The following is a 19214-nucleotide window of genomic DNA, read 5'->3' as shown; positions in this document are numbered from 1 at the left end:
CAGACTGTTTCCTCTGCATCCGCACCTCAAGCGGTGCCGATGCATCAAGTCTGGAACCAACAGAACCCTAAACAGCTTATACCCCCAAGCCGTAAAACTGCTAAATAGTTATTTAAGTAGTTAACCAAATAGCTATCTGGACTATTGACCCTTTTTGCACCATTTTTGACTCATCACATACAGTGAGGGGGAAAAAGTATTTGATCCCCTGCTGATTTTGAACGTTTTCCCACTGACAAAGAAATGATCAGTCTATAATTTTAATGGTAGGTTTATTTGAACAGTGAGAGACAGAAAAACAACAAAGAAATCCAGAAAAACAAATGTCAAAAATGTTATAAATTGATTTGCATTTTAATGAGGGAAATAAGTATTTGACCCCTCTGCAAAACATGACTTAGTACTTGGTGGCAAAACCCTTGTTGGCAATCACAGAGGTCAGACGTTTTTTGTAGTTGGCCACCAGGTTTGCACACATCTCAGGAGGGATGTTATCCCACTCCTCTTTGCAGATCTTCTCCAAATCATTAAGGTTTCGAAGCTGACGTTTGGCAACTCGAACCTTCAGCTCCCTCCACAGATTTTCTATGGAATTAAGGTCTGGAGACTGGCTAGGCCACTCCAGGACCTTAATGTATTTCTTCTTGAGCCACTCCTTTGTTGCCTTGGCCAGGTGTTTTCTGTCATTGTCATGCTGGAATACCCATCCACGACCCATTGTCAATGCCCTGGCTGAGGGAAGAAGGTTCTCACCCAAGATTTGACGGTACATGGCCCCGTCCATCATCCCTTTGATGCGGTGAAGTTGTCCTGTCCCCTTAGCAGAAAAATACCCCCAAAGCATAATGTTTCCACCTCCATGTTTGACGGTGGGGATGGTGATGTTGGGGTCATAGGCAGCATTCCTCCTCCTCCAAACACGGTGAGTTGAACTGATGCCAAAGAGCTCCATTTTGGTCTCTGACCACAACACTTTCACCCAGTTGTCATCTGAATCATTCAGATGTTCATTGGCAAACTTCAGAAGGGCATGTATATGTGCTTTCTTGAGCAGGGGGACCTCGCGGGTGCAGCAGGATTTCAGTCCTTCACGGCGTAGTGTGTTACCAATTGTGTTCTTGGTGACTATGGTCCCAGCTGCCTTGAGATCATTGACAAGATCATCCTGTGTAGTTCTGGGCTGATTCCTCACCGTTCTCATGATCATTGCAAGTCCACAAGGTGAGATCTTGCATGGAGCCCCAGGTCGAGGGAGATTGACAGTTTGTTTGTGTTTCTTCCATTTGCGAATAATCGCACCAACTGTTGTTACCTTCTCACCAAGCTGCTTGGCAATGGTTTTGTAGCTCATTCCAGCCTTGTGTAGGTCTACAATCTTGTACCTGACATCCTTGGAGAGCTCTTTGGTCTTGGCCATGGTGGAGAGTTTGAAATCTGATTGATTGATTGCTTCTGTGGACAGGTGTCTTTTATACAGGTAACAAACTGAGATTAGGAGCACTCCCTTTAAGAGTGTGCTCCTAATCTCAGCTCGTTACCTGTATAGAAGACACCTGGGAGCCAGAAATCTTTCTGATTGAGAGGGGGTCAAATGCTTATTTCCCTCATTAAAATGCAAATCAATTTATAACATTTTTGACATGCGTTTTTCTGGATTTTTTGGTTGTTATTCTGTGTCTCGCTGTTCAAATAAACCTACCATTAAAATTAGACTGATCATTTCTTTGTCAGTAGGCAAACGTACAAAATCGGCAGGGGATCAAATACTTTTGTCCCTCACTGTACACTGCTGCTACTGTTTATTATCTGACACTTTATTCATAGTTACAGTTGAAGTCGGAAGTTTACATGTGGGGGTGCTTTGCTGCAGGAGGGACTGGTGCACTTCACAATATAGCTGGCATTATGAGGAAGGACAATTAGGTGGATACATTGAAGCAACATCTCAAGACATCAGTCAGGAAGTAAAAGCTTAGTTGCAAATGGGTCTTCCAAATGGACAATGACCCCAAGCATACTTCCAAAGTTGTGGCAAAATGGCTTAAGGACAACGAAGTCAAGGTATTGGAGTGGCCATCACAAAGCCCTGACCTCAATCCTATCGAAAATATGTGGGCAGAACTGAAAAAACGTGTGCAAGTAAGGAGGCCTACAAACCTGACTCAGTTACATCAGCTCTGTCAGGAGGAATGGGCCAAAACTCACCCAACTTATTGTGGGAAGCTTGTGGAAGGCTACCTGAAACATTTGACCCTAGTTAAACAATTTAAAGGCAATGCTACCAAATACAAATTGAGTGTATGTAAACTTCTGACCCACTGGGAATGTGATGAAAGAAATAAAAGCTGAAATAAATCATAATCTCTGCTATTATTCTGACATTTCACATTCTTAAAATAAAGTGGTGAATTTCAACTGACCTAAGACAGGGAATTGTTACTAGGATTAAATGTCAGGAATTGTGAAAAACTGAGTTCAAATGTATTTGGCTAAGGTGTATGTAAACTTCAGACTTCTACTGTATATGTTAAATGTACATATCTACCTCAATTACCCTTCATCAACTCGCTACTGGATTCCTATATATATATATATATATATATATATATATATATATATATATATAGCCAAGTTATCGTTACTCATTGTGTATTTATTATAACTTATTATGTGTTCTACTTTTCTATTATCTGTATATTTTCTTGCTCTTTGCATTGTTGAGAAAGTAAGCATTTCATTGTTAGTCTTTACCTGTTGTTTACGAAGCATGTGACAATTTAGAATTCGATTTGAACAAGTTCGGATGTGTATCTGAGCCGAGGTAACACGATGCTCTACTTTGCATCACCCAGCTGCTGCGTGTGGACGTGAGTATCCTGGATGTGGAGAGCACCACTCTAGACTCGGCCTTGAAGGTGTGCTTCTCCCCGGCCTCCACCGGACACCTACTGGTCACCACCTCCGCCAACAAGATCCTGTGGATTAGCGCGAACACCGGACGACTGCTCAGAGAGGTAGTGGTACTGATATGCATGCCGTCTCTCTGTTTTTGAGGTGTGTGTGTGTGTGTGTGTGTGTCTACGTTTTAGTGTGGGAGATACTTTTGTAGTGTGTGGGGACACCTGCTCGTCGAACATCTCATTCTATAATCATGGGCATTAATATGGAGTTGGTCCCCCGTTTGCTGCTATAACAGCCTCCACTCTTCTGGGAAGGCTTTCCACTAGATGTTGGAACATTGCTGCGTGTGCCTTGCTTCCATTCAGCCACGAGAGCATTAGTGAGGTCGGGCACTGATGTTGGGCAATTAAGCCTGGCTCTCAGTCGCCGTTCAAATTCATCCCAAAGGTGTTCAATGGGGTTGAGGTCAGGGCTCTGTGCAGGCCAGTCAAGTTCTTCCACACTGATCTCGACAAATCATTTCTATATGGACCTCACTTTGTGCTTTGTCATGGGGGGGGGCATTGTCATGCTGAAACAGGAAAGGGCCTTCCGCAAACTGTTACCACAAAGTTGGAAGCACAGAATCATCTAGAACAGGGGTCCCCAAACTTTTTCCTGTGAGGGCCACATAACTTTTCCCTTCTCTGATGGGGGGCCGGTGTCAGTTTGTAACAGAAAAAGTGTGACGATCGTAGGGGAGCTTAAAAAATGTATTGTTTTCCAGAAAGCCACACATAACCAAATAACCCTTTCCAGGTTCTTTACAGAAAAAAAGTCAGGAAACAAATAATAACACTATTAATGAAATAAATAATAACTAAATAACCCTCTCTGAGTTCTTCACAGAAAAAACAGGAAATAAATAATAACTAAATAACTCTCTCTGGGTTCTTCATAGAAAAAAAAGCCATGGAACATTAACTTTCTGTCGTGCCATGCACAATCTTAACAGATAAAAGTTCAGCTCAGTTGTCAGAGCAGAATCTCTCTAACACATATGAGCAGTCTCTTAAAGTTCTTGTGTTCCTTCCTTATAATCCTTTTGTAGGTTCCAGTAGGCTTGTAGACACCGCTGTTTGCAGCTCTCTTTCATCAACTTCCCTGTGAAAACCACAAAAGAAGCAGGTTGAGAAACTGAACTAAGTGATACAGCACCTACACAGCACAATACATTTCACTACCAGTATGGTTGTAAAGATGGATTTTATCCCAGTAGATTTTATTATGATTATATTTGTTTATGCTCAGAATGACTCATTCAAGTCAGAAAAGTGAGCTTACCTATGTATGTTCATCAGTGTGAACTGTGGGCCTGCATCTGGCTGGTGAGAAGTTGAATATCAGGTTCCATTCTAGTTACAGCCAGTCTCAAGCACTGATGCAAATGTTCATCTGTCAATCTTGATCTCATCGGGGTTTTCAGCAGTTTCATGCGAGAAAAGGTTTTCTCGCAGATATACGTGCTGCCAAAAACTGTGGACATTTTCATTGCGTGTTTTTTGATGTTTGGATATGTGTCGTTTGGGAGGGCGGCATAGAAGTCAATGAGACTGTTGGGCTTGAATGCGTCTTTCAGAACATCACAGTTCTGTAACTCAGCCAACTCAAACTGATATGAAGGCTGGGAATAAAAATGAGCAGTTGCGCTGTGTCTTGCACGTCCGTGCTCTCATCCAGTGCTAATGAAAAAAAGTCAAATTCTTTCGTCTTCTGCTGCAGCTGGGCATATACATTACTCCCGATTTCTTCAACGCGTCTGGTGATTGTACTCGCCGACAGACTTACGGCATTAAATGCATCTTTCTTCTCGGGACACACCTCCTCCGCGACAGCATCCATACATTTCTTAACAAACTCTCCGTCAGTGAAAGGCTATCAGTTTAGCAACCCGAAAGCTGGCCCGAACGGATGCCTGGTTCAGCTGAGCTTGGCGTACAAATGTATTCTGCTGAGATAGTAGTCCACTTTTTAGCTTTGAGAGTTTGTCTGCTCGTATTTGGCCTTGCAAGCTATCGTACTTGTCTTTGTGACGGGATTCATAGTGTCGGCGAAGATTGTATTCTTTGAATACCGCCACAGTCTCTTGACAGATGAGACAAACAGCCTTTTCTTTGCAATGAACAAAAAAAAAATCGTTTGTCCACTGCAGGTTAAATACCCTGCATTCTGAATCAATTTTTCTCTTACCTAACCTTTTCGCCATTATTCCGTTCTCTCTTTGACAGGGCCGGGCCTAGGATTTTTTTTCTGGAGGCCAAATAGGAAAAAAATTCGATAGCGTCTCTGGTATTGTTCAGAGGGCCGGGCCAAATGTGCTGACGGGCCGTATCCGGCCCGCGGGCCGTAGTTTGGTGACCACTGATCTAGAATGTCATTGTATGCTGTAGTGTTACATTTTCCTTTCACTTGAACTAAGGGGCCTAGCCCAAACTATGAATAACAGCCACAGACCATTATTCCTCCTCCACCAAACTTTACAGTTGGCACTATGCATTGGGGCAGGTAGTGTTTTCCTGGCATCATCCAAACCCAGATTCATCCGTCGCACTGCCAGATGGTGAAGCGTGATTCATCACTCCCGAGAATGCATTTCCGCTGCCCCAGAGTCCAATAGCAGCGAGCTTTACACCACTCTAGCCGACGCTTGGCATTGCGCTTAGTGATCTTAGGTTTTTGTGTGGCTGCTCGGCCACGGAAACCCATTTCCGACGAACAGTTCTTATGCTGACTTTGCTTCCAGAGGCTGTTTGGAACTTGGTAGTGAGTGTTGCAACCGAGGACAGACAATTTTTTCCAACACTCGGCGGCCCCGTTCTGTGAGCTTGTGTGGCCTACCACTTTGCAGGTGAGCTGTTGTTGCTCCCAGACATTTCCACTTCACAATAACCGCACTTACATTTGACCGGGACAGCTCTAGCAGGGCAGAAATTTAATTTGTTGGAAGTCACTAAGCTCTTCAGTAAGGCCATTCAACTGCCAATGTTTGTCTATGGAGATTGCATGACTGTGTTCAATTTTATACACCTGTCAGCAACGGGTGTGGCTGATATAGTCAAATCCACAAATTTTGAAGGGGTGTCCACATACTTTTGTGTATATAGTGTGTTTGTGTGTGACAATGTTGATGTGCATAATACAGTGATGTGTGTTGTAATGAAGGTGCAGATTGTCTTTGCCACTGACTTTCCTAAAGAGATGTTTATACATTTTAGTCATTTAGCTGATGCTCTTAACTAGAGGGACTTAGTTAGTGCATTCGTCTTAATAAGGCAGCTCGGTGAGACAACCATATATCACGATCATAGTAAGTAAACCATTTCCTCAACAAAGCAACTTATCAGCAAAGTCAGAGCTAGTGAGAAAAGAAAAGCGTGGGTGTTCATTTTTTAAATTTATTAATCAAGGTACTTTAATATATCTACGTTGTTTTGGTGTAGTTCTTCAGTGTTTTGTGTATGGTATCCCTGCCAGGTGTCTAAGGTACACAAGCACCAGTGTTCCTCTCTGGCTGTGAGTGAGGATGGACGTTTCTTACTGACAGCAGGACACAATGCTGTGAAGGTGTGGGATTACAGCATGCAGCTGCATGTCAACTCGCAGGTAAAGTTGATTGGGTTCGGTTACCATGCCAACCGGCATTTTGTATTAGCAATTTATGGATTTCAGTATTGTGATCTTACCAGATTTCAAGTAGTTTTTAAAAGTTGTGACGTTATTCATTTGAAATGTGTTGATTTGAAGACGCTATTCCATCCCAGATGTTCATAGGCCACAGCCAGCCTATTCGCCAGGTGAACTTCGCCCCAGACCAGATGGCTGTGGTCTCAGTAGGAGACGCCATCTTCTTCTGGGACTTCCTGGCCCACCCTCCGGAGACTGGAACTGACAGACGGTGAGAGTCTTGCCTGTCTGTCTGTCATGTCTCCCAAAGAATTCTCCACAGTGGTATTGCATTACTGTACTGTTGTAAATTGTATACGTAGGTTGTATTCAAGCTCAAGCTGAACCTCGGCAAGACGGAGCTGCTCTTCCTCCCGGGGAAGGACTGCCCGTTCCATGATCTCGCCATCACGGTTGACAACTCCATCGTGTCCTCCTCCCAGAGCGCTAAGAACCTTGGCGTGATCCTGGACAACACCCTGTCGTTCTCAACTAACATCAAGGCGGTGGCCCGTTCCTGTAGGTTCATGCTCTACAACAGTGGTCACCAAACTACGGCCCGCGGGCCGGATACGGCCCGTCAGCACATTTGGCCCGGCCCTCTGAACAATACCAGAGACACTATCGAATTTTTTTCCTATTTGTCCTCCAGAAAAAAAATCCTAGGCCCGGCCCTGTCAAAGAGAGAACGGAATAATGGCGAAAAGGTTAGGTAAGAGAAAAATTGATTCAGAATGCAGGGTATTTAACCTGCAGTGCACAAACAATTTTTTTTTTGTTCAATGCAAAGAAAAGGCTGTTTGTCTCATCTGTCAAGAGACGGTGGCGGTATTCAAAGAATACAATCTTCGCCGACACTATGAATCCTGTCACAAAGACAAGTACGATAGCTTGCAAGGCCAAATACGAGCAGACAAACTCTCAAAGCTAAAAAGTGGACTACTATCTCAGCAGAATACATTTGTACGCCAAGCTCAGCTGAACCAGGCATCCGTTCGGGCCAGCTTTCGGGTTGCTAAACTGATAGCCTTTCACTGACGGAGAGTTTGTTAAGAAATGTATGGATGCTGTCGCGGAGGAGGTGTGTCCCGAGAAGAAAGATGCATTTAATGCCGTAAGTCTGTCGGCGAGTACAATCACCAGACGCGTTGAAGAAATCGGGAGTAATGTATATGCCCAGCTGCAGCAGAAGACGAAAGAATTTGACTTTTTTTCATTAGCACTGGATGAGAGCACGGACGTGCAAGACACAGCGCAACTGCTCATTTTTATTCCCAGCCTTCATATCAGTTTGAGTTGGCTGAGTTACAGAACTGTGATGTTCTGAAAGACGCATTCAAGCCCAACAGTCTCATTGACTTCTATGCCGCCCTCCCAAATGACACATATCCAAACATCAAAAAACACGCAATGAAAATGTCCACAGTTTTTGGCAGCACGTATATCTGCGAGAAAACCTTTTCTCGCATGAAACTGCTGAAAACCCCGATGAGATCAAGATTGACAGATGAACATTTGCATCAGTGCTTGAGACTGGCTGTAACTAGAATGGAACCTGATATTCAACTTCTCACCAGCCAGATGCAGGCCCACAGTTCACACTGATGAACATACATAGGTAAGCTCACTTTTCTGACTTGAATGAGTCATTCTGAGCATAAACAAATATAATCATAATAAAATCTACTGGGATAAAATCCATCTTTACAACCATACTGGTAGTGAAATGTATTGTGCTGTGTAGGTGCTGTATCACTTAGTTCAGTTTCTCAACCTGCTTCTTTTGTGGTTTTCACAGGGAAGTTGATGAGAGAGAGCTGCAAACAGCGGTGTCTACAAGCCTACTGGAACCTACAAAAGGATTATAAGGAAGGAACACAAGAACTTTAAGAGACTGCTCATATGTGTTAGAGAGATTCTGCTCTGACAACTGAGCTGAACTTTTATCTGTTAAGATTGTGCATGGCACGACAGAAAGTTAATGTTCCATGGCTTTTTTTTCTATGAAGAACCCAGAGAGAGTTATTTAGTTATTATTTATTTCCTGTTTTTTCTGTGAAGAACTCAGAGAGGGTTATTTAGTTATTATTTATTTCATTAATAGTGTTGTTATTTGTTTCCTGACTTTTTTTCTGTAAAGAACCTGGAAAGGGTTATTTGGTTATGTGTGGCTTTCTGGAAAACAATACATTTTTTAAGCTCCCCTACGATCGTCACACTTTTTCTGTTACAAACTGACACCGGCCCCCCATCAGAGAAGGGAAAAGTTATGTGGCCCTCACAGGAAAAAGTTTGGGGACCCCTGCTCTACAACATCCGCAGAGTATGACCCTGCCTCACACAGGAAGCGGCGCAGGTCCTAATCCAGGCACTTGTCATCTCCCGTCTGGATTACTGCAACTCGCTGTTGGCTGGGCTCCCTGCCTGTGCCATTAAACCCCTACAACTCATCCAGAACGCCGCAGCCCGTCTGGTGTTCAACCTTCCCAAGTTCTCTCACGTCACCCCGCTCCTCCGCTCTCTCCACTGGCTTCCAGTTGAAGCTCGCATCCGCTACAAGACCATGGTGCTTGCCTACGGAGCTGTGAGGGGAACGGCACCTCAGTACCTCCTGGTTCTGATCAGGCCCTACACCCAAACAAGGGCACTGCGTTCATCCACCTCTGGCCTGCTCGCCTCCCTACCACTGAGGAAGTACAGTTCCCGCTCAGCCCAGTCAAAACTGTTCGCTGCTCTGGCCCCCCAATGGTGGAACAAACTCCCTCACGACGCCAGGACAGCGGAGTCAATCACCACCTTCCGGAGACACCTGAAACCCCACCTCTTTAAGGAATACCTAGGATAGGATAAAGTAATCCTTCTCACCCCCCTTAAAAGACCTAGATGCACTATTGTAAAGTGGCTGTTCCACTGGATGTCATAAGGTGAAAGCACCAATTTGTAAGTCGCTCTGGATAAGAGCGTCTGCTAAATGACTTAAATGTAAATGTAATGTATGTATTCATGCATCTGTGTGTAATTTATCAGTTTTAATTTTTCTCTCACAGTTCACCACCAAAGGCAGCCTCTGTTTCCCCTCCTAAACCAGGTAAATACAAAAACAGAGATGATGAATCATCATTTCTTTCTATGTCATTCACATCATATTTGAAAAGGTTGCCAGTAAATAGATGACCATGTACAGAAAGAAGTAAGTCTTCTAGTTCTGGCTATCAATAGATATTCAGAATTTGGGGGTTCTACTGTAGCCCTTAAAGGTCATTCAGAGTCAGAGGTCAACGGTAGGCTGCTATCCAATGGAATGCCTCGACGGACAGCGCCCCTTCCCACCTCACCTCTGCCCTGTTTGGACATCAGCTCCATAGACCAGATTGGACAAGGTGAGAATCGCTGCTCCTTTTTCCATTCACTTTTTTTACGCTTTGTTTTTATCTCTCACCCTTGTAAAATTACCCCTAGCACCAACCCCTGGAAAAGTGTGCAAAAAACTATGGTGATCGTTCCACCTAGCCCGCCAATGGGTTTCCACCATTTTTCTTATGACTTTCTGCAAAGATAAGGAGCAAGGTATTGTTTTACAACCGACCGAAAGTATCATGTTCTCCCCCACTTTGCCCTTCTCCTGTGTCTCCCTCTTTCCTTTTTAAGCTCTGAGCCACCTGTCTCTGTGTGAGGAGGACATTGACGAGGTTCTTCCCCGCGCTGCCCCCCTCCCTGCCCCCCTGGCAGGCCCCTCCCCTCGCCCTCCGTCTGGCTCCTTTCTCAAAGTCACTGAGATGGCAGCAGGCGGAGACTCATCAACCCTGAAGTCTAGTCTGAAGAGAGCAGCAGACAATGGTAAATTATTTATTTATAAATTCAGTGGCAAAGATAATCATCATGCATGTAGTACCAGTCAAAAGTGTGGACACCTACTCATTCAAGGGGTTTTCTTTATTTGTACTATTTTCTACATTGTAGAATAAAATTGAAGACATCAAAACTATGAAATAACACATATGGAATCATGTAGTAACCAAAAAATGTTTATAAAAATATATTTATATTTGAGATTCTTCTTCTGCCTTGATGACAGCTTTGCACACTACATTCCATGTGTTATTTCATAGTTTTGAAGTCTTCACTATTATTATACAATGTAGAAAAGAGTCCAAATAAAGAGAACCCCTTGAATGAGTAGGTGTGTCCAAACGTTTGACTGGTACTGTACATACTGAACAAAAATATAAACGCAAACAATTTCAAAGATTTTACTGAGTTACAGTTCATAGAAGGAAATCAGTCCATTTTAAATGCATTCATTAGGCCCTAATCTATGGATTTCACATGACTGGACAGGGATGCTTCAATGGGTGGGCTTGAGAGGGCATAGGTCCACCCACTTGGTCACCAGTTCCACCCACTGGGAAGCCAGGTCCAGCCAACCAGAATGAGTTTTTTCCCCACAAAAGGGCTTCATTTACAGACACAAATACTCCTCAGCACCCCCCTCAGACAGTAGGTGAAGGAGCCGGATGTGGAGGTCCTGGGCTGGCGTGGCTACACGTGTTCTGCGTTTGTGAGGCTGGTTGGATGTACTGCCAAATTCTATAACAATTACGTTGGAGGCGGCTTATGGTAGAGAAATTAACATTAAATTATCCGGCAACAGCTCTGTTGGACATTCCTGCAGTCAGTCGGGAACGCCGCTGCTCAGCTATATTCAGATCTCTGCAGAGATGTTCAATTGGGTTCAAGTCAGGACTCTGGCTGGGCCACTCAAGGACATTCAGGGACTTGTCCTGAAGCTCTCCTGCATTATCTTGGATGTGTGCTTAGGGTCGTTGTCCTGTTGGAGGTGAACCTTTGCCCCAGTCCGAGGTCCTGAGCACTCTGTAGCAGGTTTTCATCAATGATCTCTCTGTACATCTTTCTCTCGATCCTTACTGGTCTCTCAGTCCATGCCGCTGAAAAATATCCCCACAGCATGATGCTGCCACCACAATGCTTCACTGTAGGGATGGTATGGGATGATCAATGGAAACAGGATGCACGTGAGCTCAATTTCGAGTCCCATAGCAAAGGGTCTGAATAAGGTATTTCTGCTTTTAATAATAATAAATTAGCAAACATTTCTAAAAACACATTTTTGCTTTGACATTATGGGGTATTTTGTGTAGATTGAAGATTATTATTTTTTAAATCCATTTTAGAATAAGGCTGTAACGTAACAAAATGTGGAGAAAGTAAAAGGGTCTGAATACTTTCCGAATGCGCTATATATGTATGTGTATATATGTATGTATGTGTGTTGTATGTTACTTTGTTGTATGTTATACAGATTATTTGAAGGTGGAGAAGCCAGTGCGTCCCGACTGCTACAAGCACTTCACCCCACGTTTCAAAACCTCCACCCTCGACCAGGTAGAGAGCACCTCTCGCCAGCTCAAGTCCTGTCATTGAGAAATAAGGAAGCCTGCATTTATTAAGGCTTTCCAATTATTCTGTCTGCTTGTCTCCATCTCAGAGTACTGCAACTCCTGAACTGGGCGAAGAGGGCCTGAGTCTGAAGGCAGTAATTGGTTACAATGGCAATGGGCGGGCCAACATGGTGTGGAATCCAGAAACAGGTAAAACCTTGCACTTGTTCAACTGATTTCATTGGCTGACTAAAATATACTGATAGAATACAGAAAATATTATGATGCAAGTTATAATGCACTGTAAGACTTGGCGTAAGCATGTATGACCCGACCCCTTGTCTCTTTCCTTCTTATTTACAGTTTCATCGCTGTTTGTTTATCTTATGTGGTTGTGTTGACTGATTCCAGGTCTGTTTGTATACTGCTGTGGTTGTGTGGTAGTTGTGTACTTTCCTGTATATAGCTTCTTACTTTCTCGTGTCTTTATTTTTATTTCTCTTGTGTTTTTGTTCTATCTTATGTTATTAATAGTACTACATTGATATTGATTGTTGAGTTTGGAGCTTGCAAGAAAGGCATGTTATGTTTCTTGTCCACGTGACATTAAAACTTGAAAGTTGACTGAGTGCAGGTCTGTTTCCGTGCTCCTGTGATTGTGTGGTGGTTATGTGGTTTTGTTTAGTGCTGTTGCGGTGACCGTATTACCGCCACACTGGCGGTCACGAGTCATGAACGCAGTCTAATTCCACGTGACTGTTTTAGTCACGGCATTTAGGCTTCTCCAAGCTCTGATGCTGCTGATGGTCATTAGTAGCCTACCAAACTTGCTAACTGCCTGGTACTCTGCACTCTACTGTTCCTCTAATCAGTCTGACATCAATGCAAATGTCTTCGAAAATCTAATCAAACACTTCATGTGAACCCATGAGATCATGTTGCGCAACATTTCTATAGGCTATTTCATTGCGTTTTAAGGTTTGTATCACAACTGAAGTGGCCTAATAACTTCTTAAAATTAAGCACATCGATCTGCTTTACAAGGGGTGTAGAGCTTAACTGGCGTACATACGCAGCGCGTTAAGTTAAAGTTTGGGGAAGATCATTTTCACCATAAAAATGCACCTTTATAATAAAAGCATTACATGCATAATCGCGTTTGCAGTCACTTGATAATGGTGTTTTCCGCAAATGGAACATTCGCGCTTAATGCCTACTACCATGTGCGCTTATAATGTGAAGAAATAGTCTAATAGTTAATCAACATTTTAAGCTAAACATTCTGATCTGCCACATTGCATAAAAAAAGTTTTTTTGATGCAAGTGGTTGTATTAATTTGGAATCTATCGCATCCCACAACTGTCCCAGACTATGTTTGGAATATTTATTTCTCACACAGAATAGAATTGATCGACTTTTGTGGGGATAGTAGATTGACATAGGCTAGTGCTTTTGCTGTTCGTTAGGCCTACTCATCTTGTTGGCTGACAAATTAAATGTGGACAGTTCATCCGTTGTCTCCAATATGCACCTCAGAATTGGATAATGACTCGCACAGTTGCGTCCCCGATGTGTCCGTCTTCACTTGTAGCCTATGAGAAAGACTCGATCACGTAACAGAGAGCCGTGTGAGTGAGAGATGTTTCGGATTGCGCAGCACACTCAGGGAGAAGGGCACAACGCAGCACTCTGGGCTTCAAAAGGCATGGTTTTCTTTTAATGGTGCATTAGGACCACAAAGGGGATGTCACCATGAAATTCGAGGCATCATCAAATGCTTGTCAAATTGTGAGAGACTATTGGTGTGTACAGCCTGTGCAAAAAAAAAACAGCTCATGCCTTTCAAGCGACTTTCTTCAAATCATCATTAGTCTCATGCAGCCTTACAATGTATTAAAAATCAAAACATATAGCCCAAAGTTTACAGAACCACTAAAGTTACATTAATAACTATAAATTAACTTAACGCTTAACACAGAATAGTCAAATGTGCACACTCCCTCATCGTTTGGAGAAAATATTAATATTTTATTCAGCTTTGTTCAATTGTATTCTTCATTTTACAAAATAATGCCACAGCCACAAATCTTGTCTGCTAAATTAACTAGTGTAGCCCACAGCCACATTAGGATCTAACCTAAGGAGAACTCAAGAGTATGCAATTATTTTCTTCTGAAATGGACTACATTTTCTTTTATACCATGCTTCTTTAGACCTGTCTAAAATAAATAATGGATTTATTGTGAAGGTGTAGGCTATATTACATGGCTTTATTAGACTTTTTGAAATGTATTTTAGGCTATGTGTGGATGCCACGAGATGTGTTTGTATTAATTAACTGTCAATTACCATGAGACCGACAGTTATTTGCTTGACAATCACCGGCTGACAAAATTCCGCCACAGCCCTAGTTGTGTTGACTGATTGCAGGTCTGTTTGCCTACTCCTGTGGTTGTGTGGTGGTGGTGGAGAACCTACACACTGGCTCCCAGAGACACTGGCTGGGCCACACTGAGGAAATCTCCTGTCTGGCTGTTACCAATGACGCGCAGGTAGGCCTCCAGTCTCCTCTCTAGCATGAGCGATGATGATGAAGGTGGTGGACTGTGCTGGTGCCAATAAGGATGATGCATTCTCTGCGTCTCAACCACTTTCTGAATGTGGTTTCTCTCTGTGACTAGTTGTGCTAAGTCTGAATTATCCTGTTTAAAGTGTTTATGTGACTTAGAAAGGATCAAACTAGACATGTGATTTTATGAGTCATCGCACGTCTCTGACGGTGTGTTGTTCTCTTTCAGACTGTGGCCTCGGCGGCAGGGGGCAGCGGTGGCTCCAGGAGCCTCATCTGCATCTGGAATGTTCAGGATGGAACCTGCAGTAATACCATCTCCTACCACCAGGGGGCGGTGCAGGCCCTGTCCTTTTCCAGGGATGATTTCTTCTTCCTCACTGTGGGTCAGTGGAACAGTCCTTCAAGGACAAGTGGAGTAGAGTTTCACTACATAGCGTTCACTTATTCAGTCACATACAGATCAATGATTACCTCACGGATGAGAAAATGTTTTTTTAATGGTATTTCAATCCGCCCTCCTGCAGGGGACTTCACCGACCCGGAGGTGGCGCTGTGGAGCACCCGGACCTACCAGCTGCTGTCCAGGGTCAGTGTGTCCGGCCCGCTCCACGACGTGGCCTTCAGCCCCTCTGCAGCCAGCCAGCTGGCCTGTGTGGGCAGCCATGGACTCTACTTCTGCAACATCCACACACAGGGCCTGGACGTGGAGCTCGAGGTAACAATAGAATTAGAGTGAATTTCTAATTAATTGTTTTTCTAAGAAGGTAGCCCTGATACTTTTTTTACACTATCGTACCGACCCAAACTATGCTCTTTTGGCCTGCTTTCTAGGGAATATGTTTCGGTATAATTACCAGCCTTTTTTTGTTTAACACTGCTTATTTCCTGCCTGGTTTGGGCTGGGCATGTCTAGCTAACTAGAGCCCCTCTGCTTGGATAAAAATCAGGCCGGCACCAGGTATGTTTAACATGTCCTCCCTCATAGGAAGACATATTTCCACATAACGAGGACAACAACGTTTTTCTTTAACATAGACTTTGAAGAAAAATGTCCATGTTGTGTGGACAATAACATTTTTCTAATTCAAATTCTAGGTGCAGAGAGTGTGTGTGCCAGAGGAGGTGGGTGACGTGGAGCTGACGGCTCTGTGCTACAACGCCAACTCCATCCTCTTCACGGGCACCAACAGTGGACATGTGTGTGCCTGGGACTGCAACACCCAGCGTTGCTTCATGACCTGGGAGGCTGACCAAGGGGAGATAGGTCAGTTACAATTTTAAAAAATGTTACTCATAGCAGGCACTCTTATCCGAAGCTTATCCAGACTTCATTCAACTAAAGTTGGTAAATAAACACATATCACAATCCTTGCAAATAAACCCGTCTCCAAAATAGGTTTGTGAGTCTGTATGTACAGTATTGGTGTACGTTTGTGTGTGTTTTCCTAGGAGTGCTGCTGTGTCGGGGGAACCGTCTGTTGACGGGCAGTAACACTCGTAGGCTGAGGCTGTGGGGCGTGGCAGCAGTACAGGGCATGAGGCCTGGAGGAGAGGCCTCTAACACAGAGGACAGGTCTGTTGCTCACCGCACACTCCTTCTCAGCCTACACATTCTTCTCCTTACATACCTTTTCCCTCATCCTCCTATGTTACATAGTGTATCTTCTCATGACATGTCTTTAAAGCCCATTCATCTCTGTGGCCTGTTGATTTATATTCCTTGAAAATGTGGTATTTAGTTAATGCTGCAATATGTAACTTTTTGAGGGGACCTGATCAAATTCACATAGAAATGGTAGTCACAGATCTGTCATTCTCATTGACAGCGAGTCTAAGAAGCGGTAGAGCTGTTCTATGTACGCTTTTTCTATGTTTCTACTTTATTTGTCTTATACGTCGGAGCAATTTCAACATACAACATGTAAAGTGTTGTTTACATCCCTGTTAGTCACACCTGTCTAACATCCCTGTTAAATAGGCGTGGCATATCAATACGCTGATTAAACAGCATTATCATTACACAGGTCCACCTTGTGCTGAGGGAGAGAGCAATTGGCATGCTGACTGCAGGAATGTCCACCAGAGCTGTTGCCAGATAATTTAATGTTAATTTCTTTACCATAACCCTCATCCGTCATTTTAGAGAATTTGGCAGTATGCCCAACAGACCACGTGTAACCAAGCCAGACCAGGACCTCCACATCTGGCTTTTTCTCCTTCCGGATTGTCTGAGACTAACCATCTGTGTGTTTACACAACAGAAGAATTTCTGCACAAACTGTCAGAAACCGTCTCAGGGAAGCTTATCTGCGTGCTCATCATCCTCACCAGGGTCTTGACCTGACTGCAGTTTGGTGTCGTGACTGACTTAAATGGGCAAATGCTCACTTTGGATGGGAACTGGCACGCTGGAGAAGTGTGCTCTTCACGGATGAATCCCAGTTTTAACTGTACCGGGCAGATGGCAGGCAGTGTTTTATATGGTCGTGTTGGTGAGTGGTTTGCTGATGTCAACATTGTGAACAGAGTGCCCCATGGTAGGGTTATGGTATGGGCAGGCATAAGCTACGAACAACTAACACAACTGCATTTTATCAATGGCAATTTGAATGCACAGAGATACGTGGCGAGATTCTGAGGCCCGTTGTCGTGCCATTCATCCACCACCATCACTTCATGTTTCAGTATGATAATGCACGGCACCATGTCACAATGATCTGTGCACAATTCCTGGAAGCTGAAATGTCCCAGTTCTCCCGTGGCCTGCATAATCACAAGACATGTCACCCATTGAGCATGGTTGGGATCCTCTGGATTGACATGTACGAGAGCATGTTCCAGTTCCCGCCAATATCAAGCAACTTCACACAGCCATTGAAGAGGAGTTGGACAATATTCCACAGGCCACAATCAACGGCCTGATCAGCTCTATGCAAAGGAGATGTCGCACTGCATGAAGCGAATGGTGGTCACACCAGATACTGACTGGTTTTCTGATCCAAGGCCCTACTTTGTTTTTAAGGAACTGTATCTGTGACCAACAGATGCATATCTATTCCTAGTCAAGTGAAACCCATAGATTAGGGTCTAGTTAATTAATTTCAATTGACTGATTTCCTTGTATGAACTGTAACTCCATTTATTTGCATTTTATGTTTTGGTTCAGTGTACATGTATTGCATCAGTGCGATCTTGTGAGGCTATTACGTTTTATATAGATAACCACTCTTATTCAATGAATTGGCTTATTTGATCGAATGGTCTACTCTCATTGGTCCTTGCCTCTGTCTATCAGAGGTGCTCTGGTGCTATTGGAGCAGGAGATGATGCTGGACGGGACGGTGGTGAGCGCGGCCTTTGACGACGTCATGGACATGGGCATCGTGGGCACCACGGCGGGTACCCTGTGGTACATCAACTGGGTGGACAACACCAGCATCCGCCTCATCAGCGGGCACAAGAGCAAGGTACAGTATAGAGTTTTTGCCAGCGTGTGCATGCGTTTGACTTTTGGAGCCTATATGAGCGTTCATTGTGGACGCCTCTATCCGTACATTGAATGACCCACTCCCCCCGGTGTTCAGGTAAATGACGTGGTTTTCAGCCCAGACGAGAGCCACTTTGCCACGTGCGGGGAGGATGGCAGTGTGAGGGTGTGGACGGCCCCCAACAACGAACTGGTGGTGCAGTTTCAGGTGCTCAACCAGGTGAGACTGCAAGACAACTACAGGAAACCCTAAAGCTAAGATGGCCGTGTGGATTCCAAAAAAAATACTTTATAACGTTAATGCGTTCAGTCGCTGTGACGTATTTCCACTCATATGGGTCATTGTTTGTTTCTAATGGAAAAGGACTGAAAGTGGTGAAACTCTCAGTTTTAATACATGTACAAAATGATCCTCTCTTCCCTAAGAGCATGATGGGCATGACGACTTGGGCCAGCAGACAATCCATCTGAGATCCACTTAAGTTTCAGTCATGGGATTTGTGTTGTTGCTTTAACCCCTGATTACACCTGTATACATTAATACATTGTAACAGCAGCCATAAGTATTATAATGCAAATACTATAAAGCGCTTATAAACAACAAAATGTTGTGAAGCATGTTATAATTAGAGCTATGACATGAACAGAGCTATTATTTTCAACTACCGCCTCACACAGGCTAAATGGCTGTATATCACATGCTGTAGCAATTCCATTATGACATGGTACTTACAAGGCTACATGCCACATCGAGAGAGAGAAGCTCCAACGCATCATGCACCAGTTATAAACCTAGGAGTCTTGACTGTCAATATCTACACCCCTGATTTCCCCCCTGTCTTGTCTGTCAGAGCTGTGGTAGTGCGTGCTGGAGTCCCTCTAAAGGGGGTGCCTGTGTGGTGGGGGGGTACAGCGACGGGACCCTAAGGATCTTTCGCCTGGCCTCCTCAGAGATGGAACTCAAGCTGCACCCGCACCCTGTGGCCGTCACCGCCATCCAGTACTCTGCTAACGGTGTGTGTGTGTGTGTGTGTGTGTGTGTGTGTGTGTGTGTGTGTGTGTGTGTTTGGGAAGGTCACTGTGAATGCTACCAGTGGACATTGTCTCGTGTGTGAATTTGGTAGTCGGATACTGCCGACTCTGCTTTACTAT

The 19214-nt window shown here is 44.0% G+C and overlaps 1 protein-coding gene across 1 annotated transcript in view; it reads left to right on the top strand.

The window, feature by feature from the left end:
* wdr90 (WD repeat domain 90) overlaps window positions 1–19214 on the top strand; it is an 89244-nt gene that overhangs the window by 66886 nt on the left and 3144 nt on the right. Inside the window, exons 23-38 of the mRNA XM_029629434.2 lie at window positions 2853–3014; window positions 6415–6543; window positions 6702–6835; window positions 9651–9691; window positions 9852–9983; window positions 10252–10440; window positions 11924–12006; window positions 12110–12212; window positions 14434–14555; window positions 14802–14958; window positions 15100–15290; window positions 15671–15839; window positions 16025–16148; window positions 17871–18042; window positions 18160–18282; window positions 18914–19076. Coding sequence (XP_029485294.2) covers window positions 2853–3014; window positions 6415–6543; window positions 6702–6835; window positions 9651–9691; window positions 9852–9983; window positions 10252–10440; window positions 11924–12006; window positions 12110–12212; window positions 14434–14555; window positions 14802–14958; window positions 15100–15290; window positions 15671–15839; window positions 16025–16148; window positions 17871–18042; window positions 18160–18282; window positions 18914–19076 — 2194 coding nt within the window. The remainder of the gene's footprint in view (window positions 1–2852; window positions 3015–6414; window positions 6544–6701; window positions 6836–9650; window positions 9692–9851; window positions 9984–10251; window positions 10441–11923; window positions 12007–12109; window positions 12213–14433; window positions 14556–14801; window positions 14959–15099; window positions 15291–15670; window positions 15840–16024; window positions 16149–17870; window positions 18043–18159; window positions 18283–18913; window positions 19077–19214) is intronic.

Source organism: Oncorhynchus nerka, linkage group LG23 (genome assembly GCF_034236695.1).
Source record: "Oncorhynchus nerka isolate Pitt River linkage group LG23, Oner_Uvic_2.0, whole genome shotgun sequence".
In the NCBI taxonomy this organism is placed as follows: Eukaryota; Metazoa; Chordata; class Actinopteri; order Salmoniformes; family Salmonidae; genus Oncorhynchus; species Oncorhynchus nerka.
The sequence above is the reverse complement of the archived record's forward strand: the minus strand, read 5'-3'. Positions and strand labels throughout refer to the sequence as shown.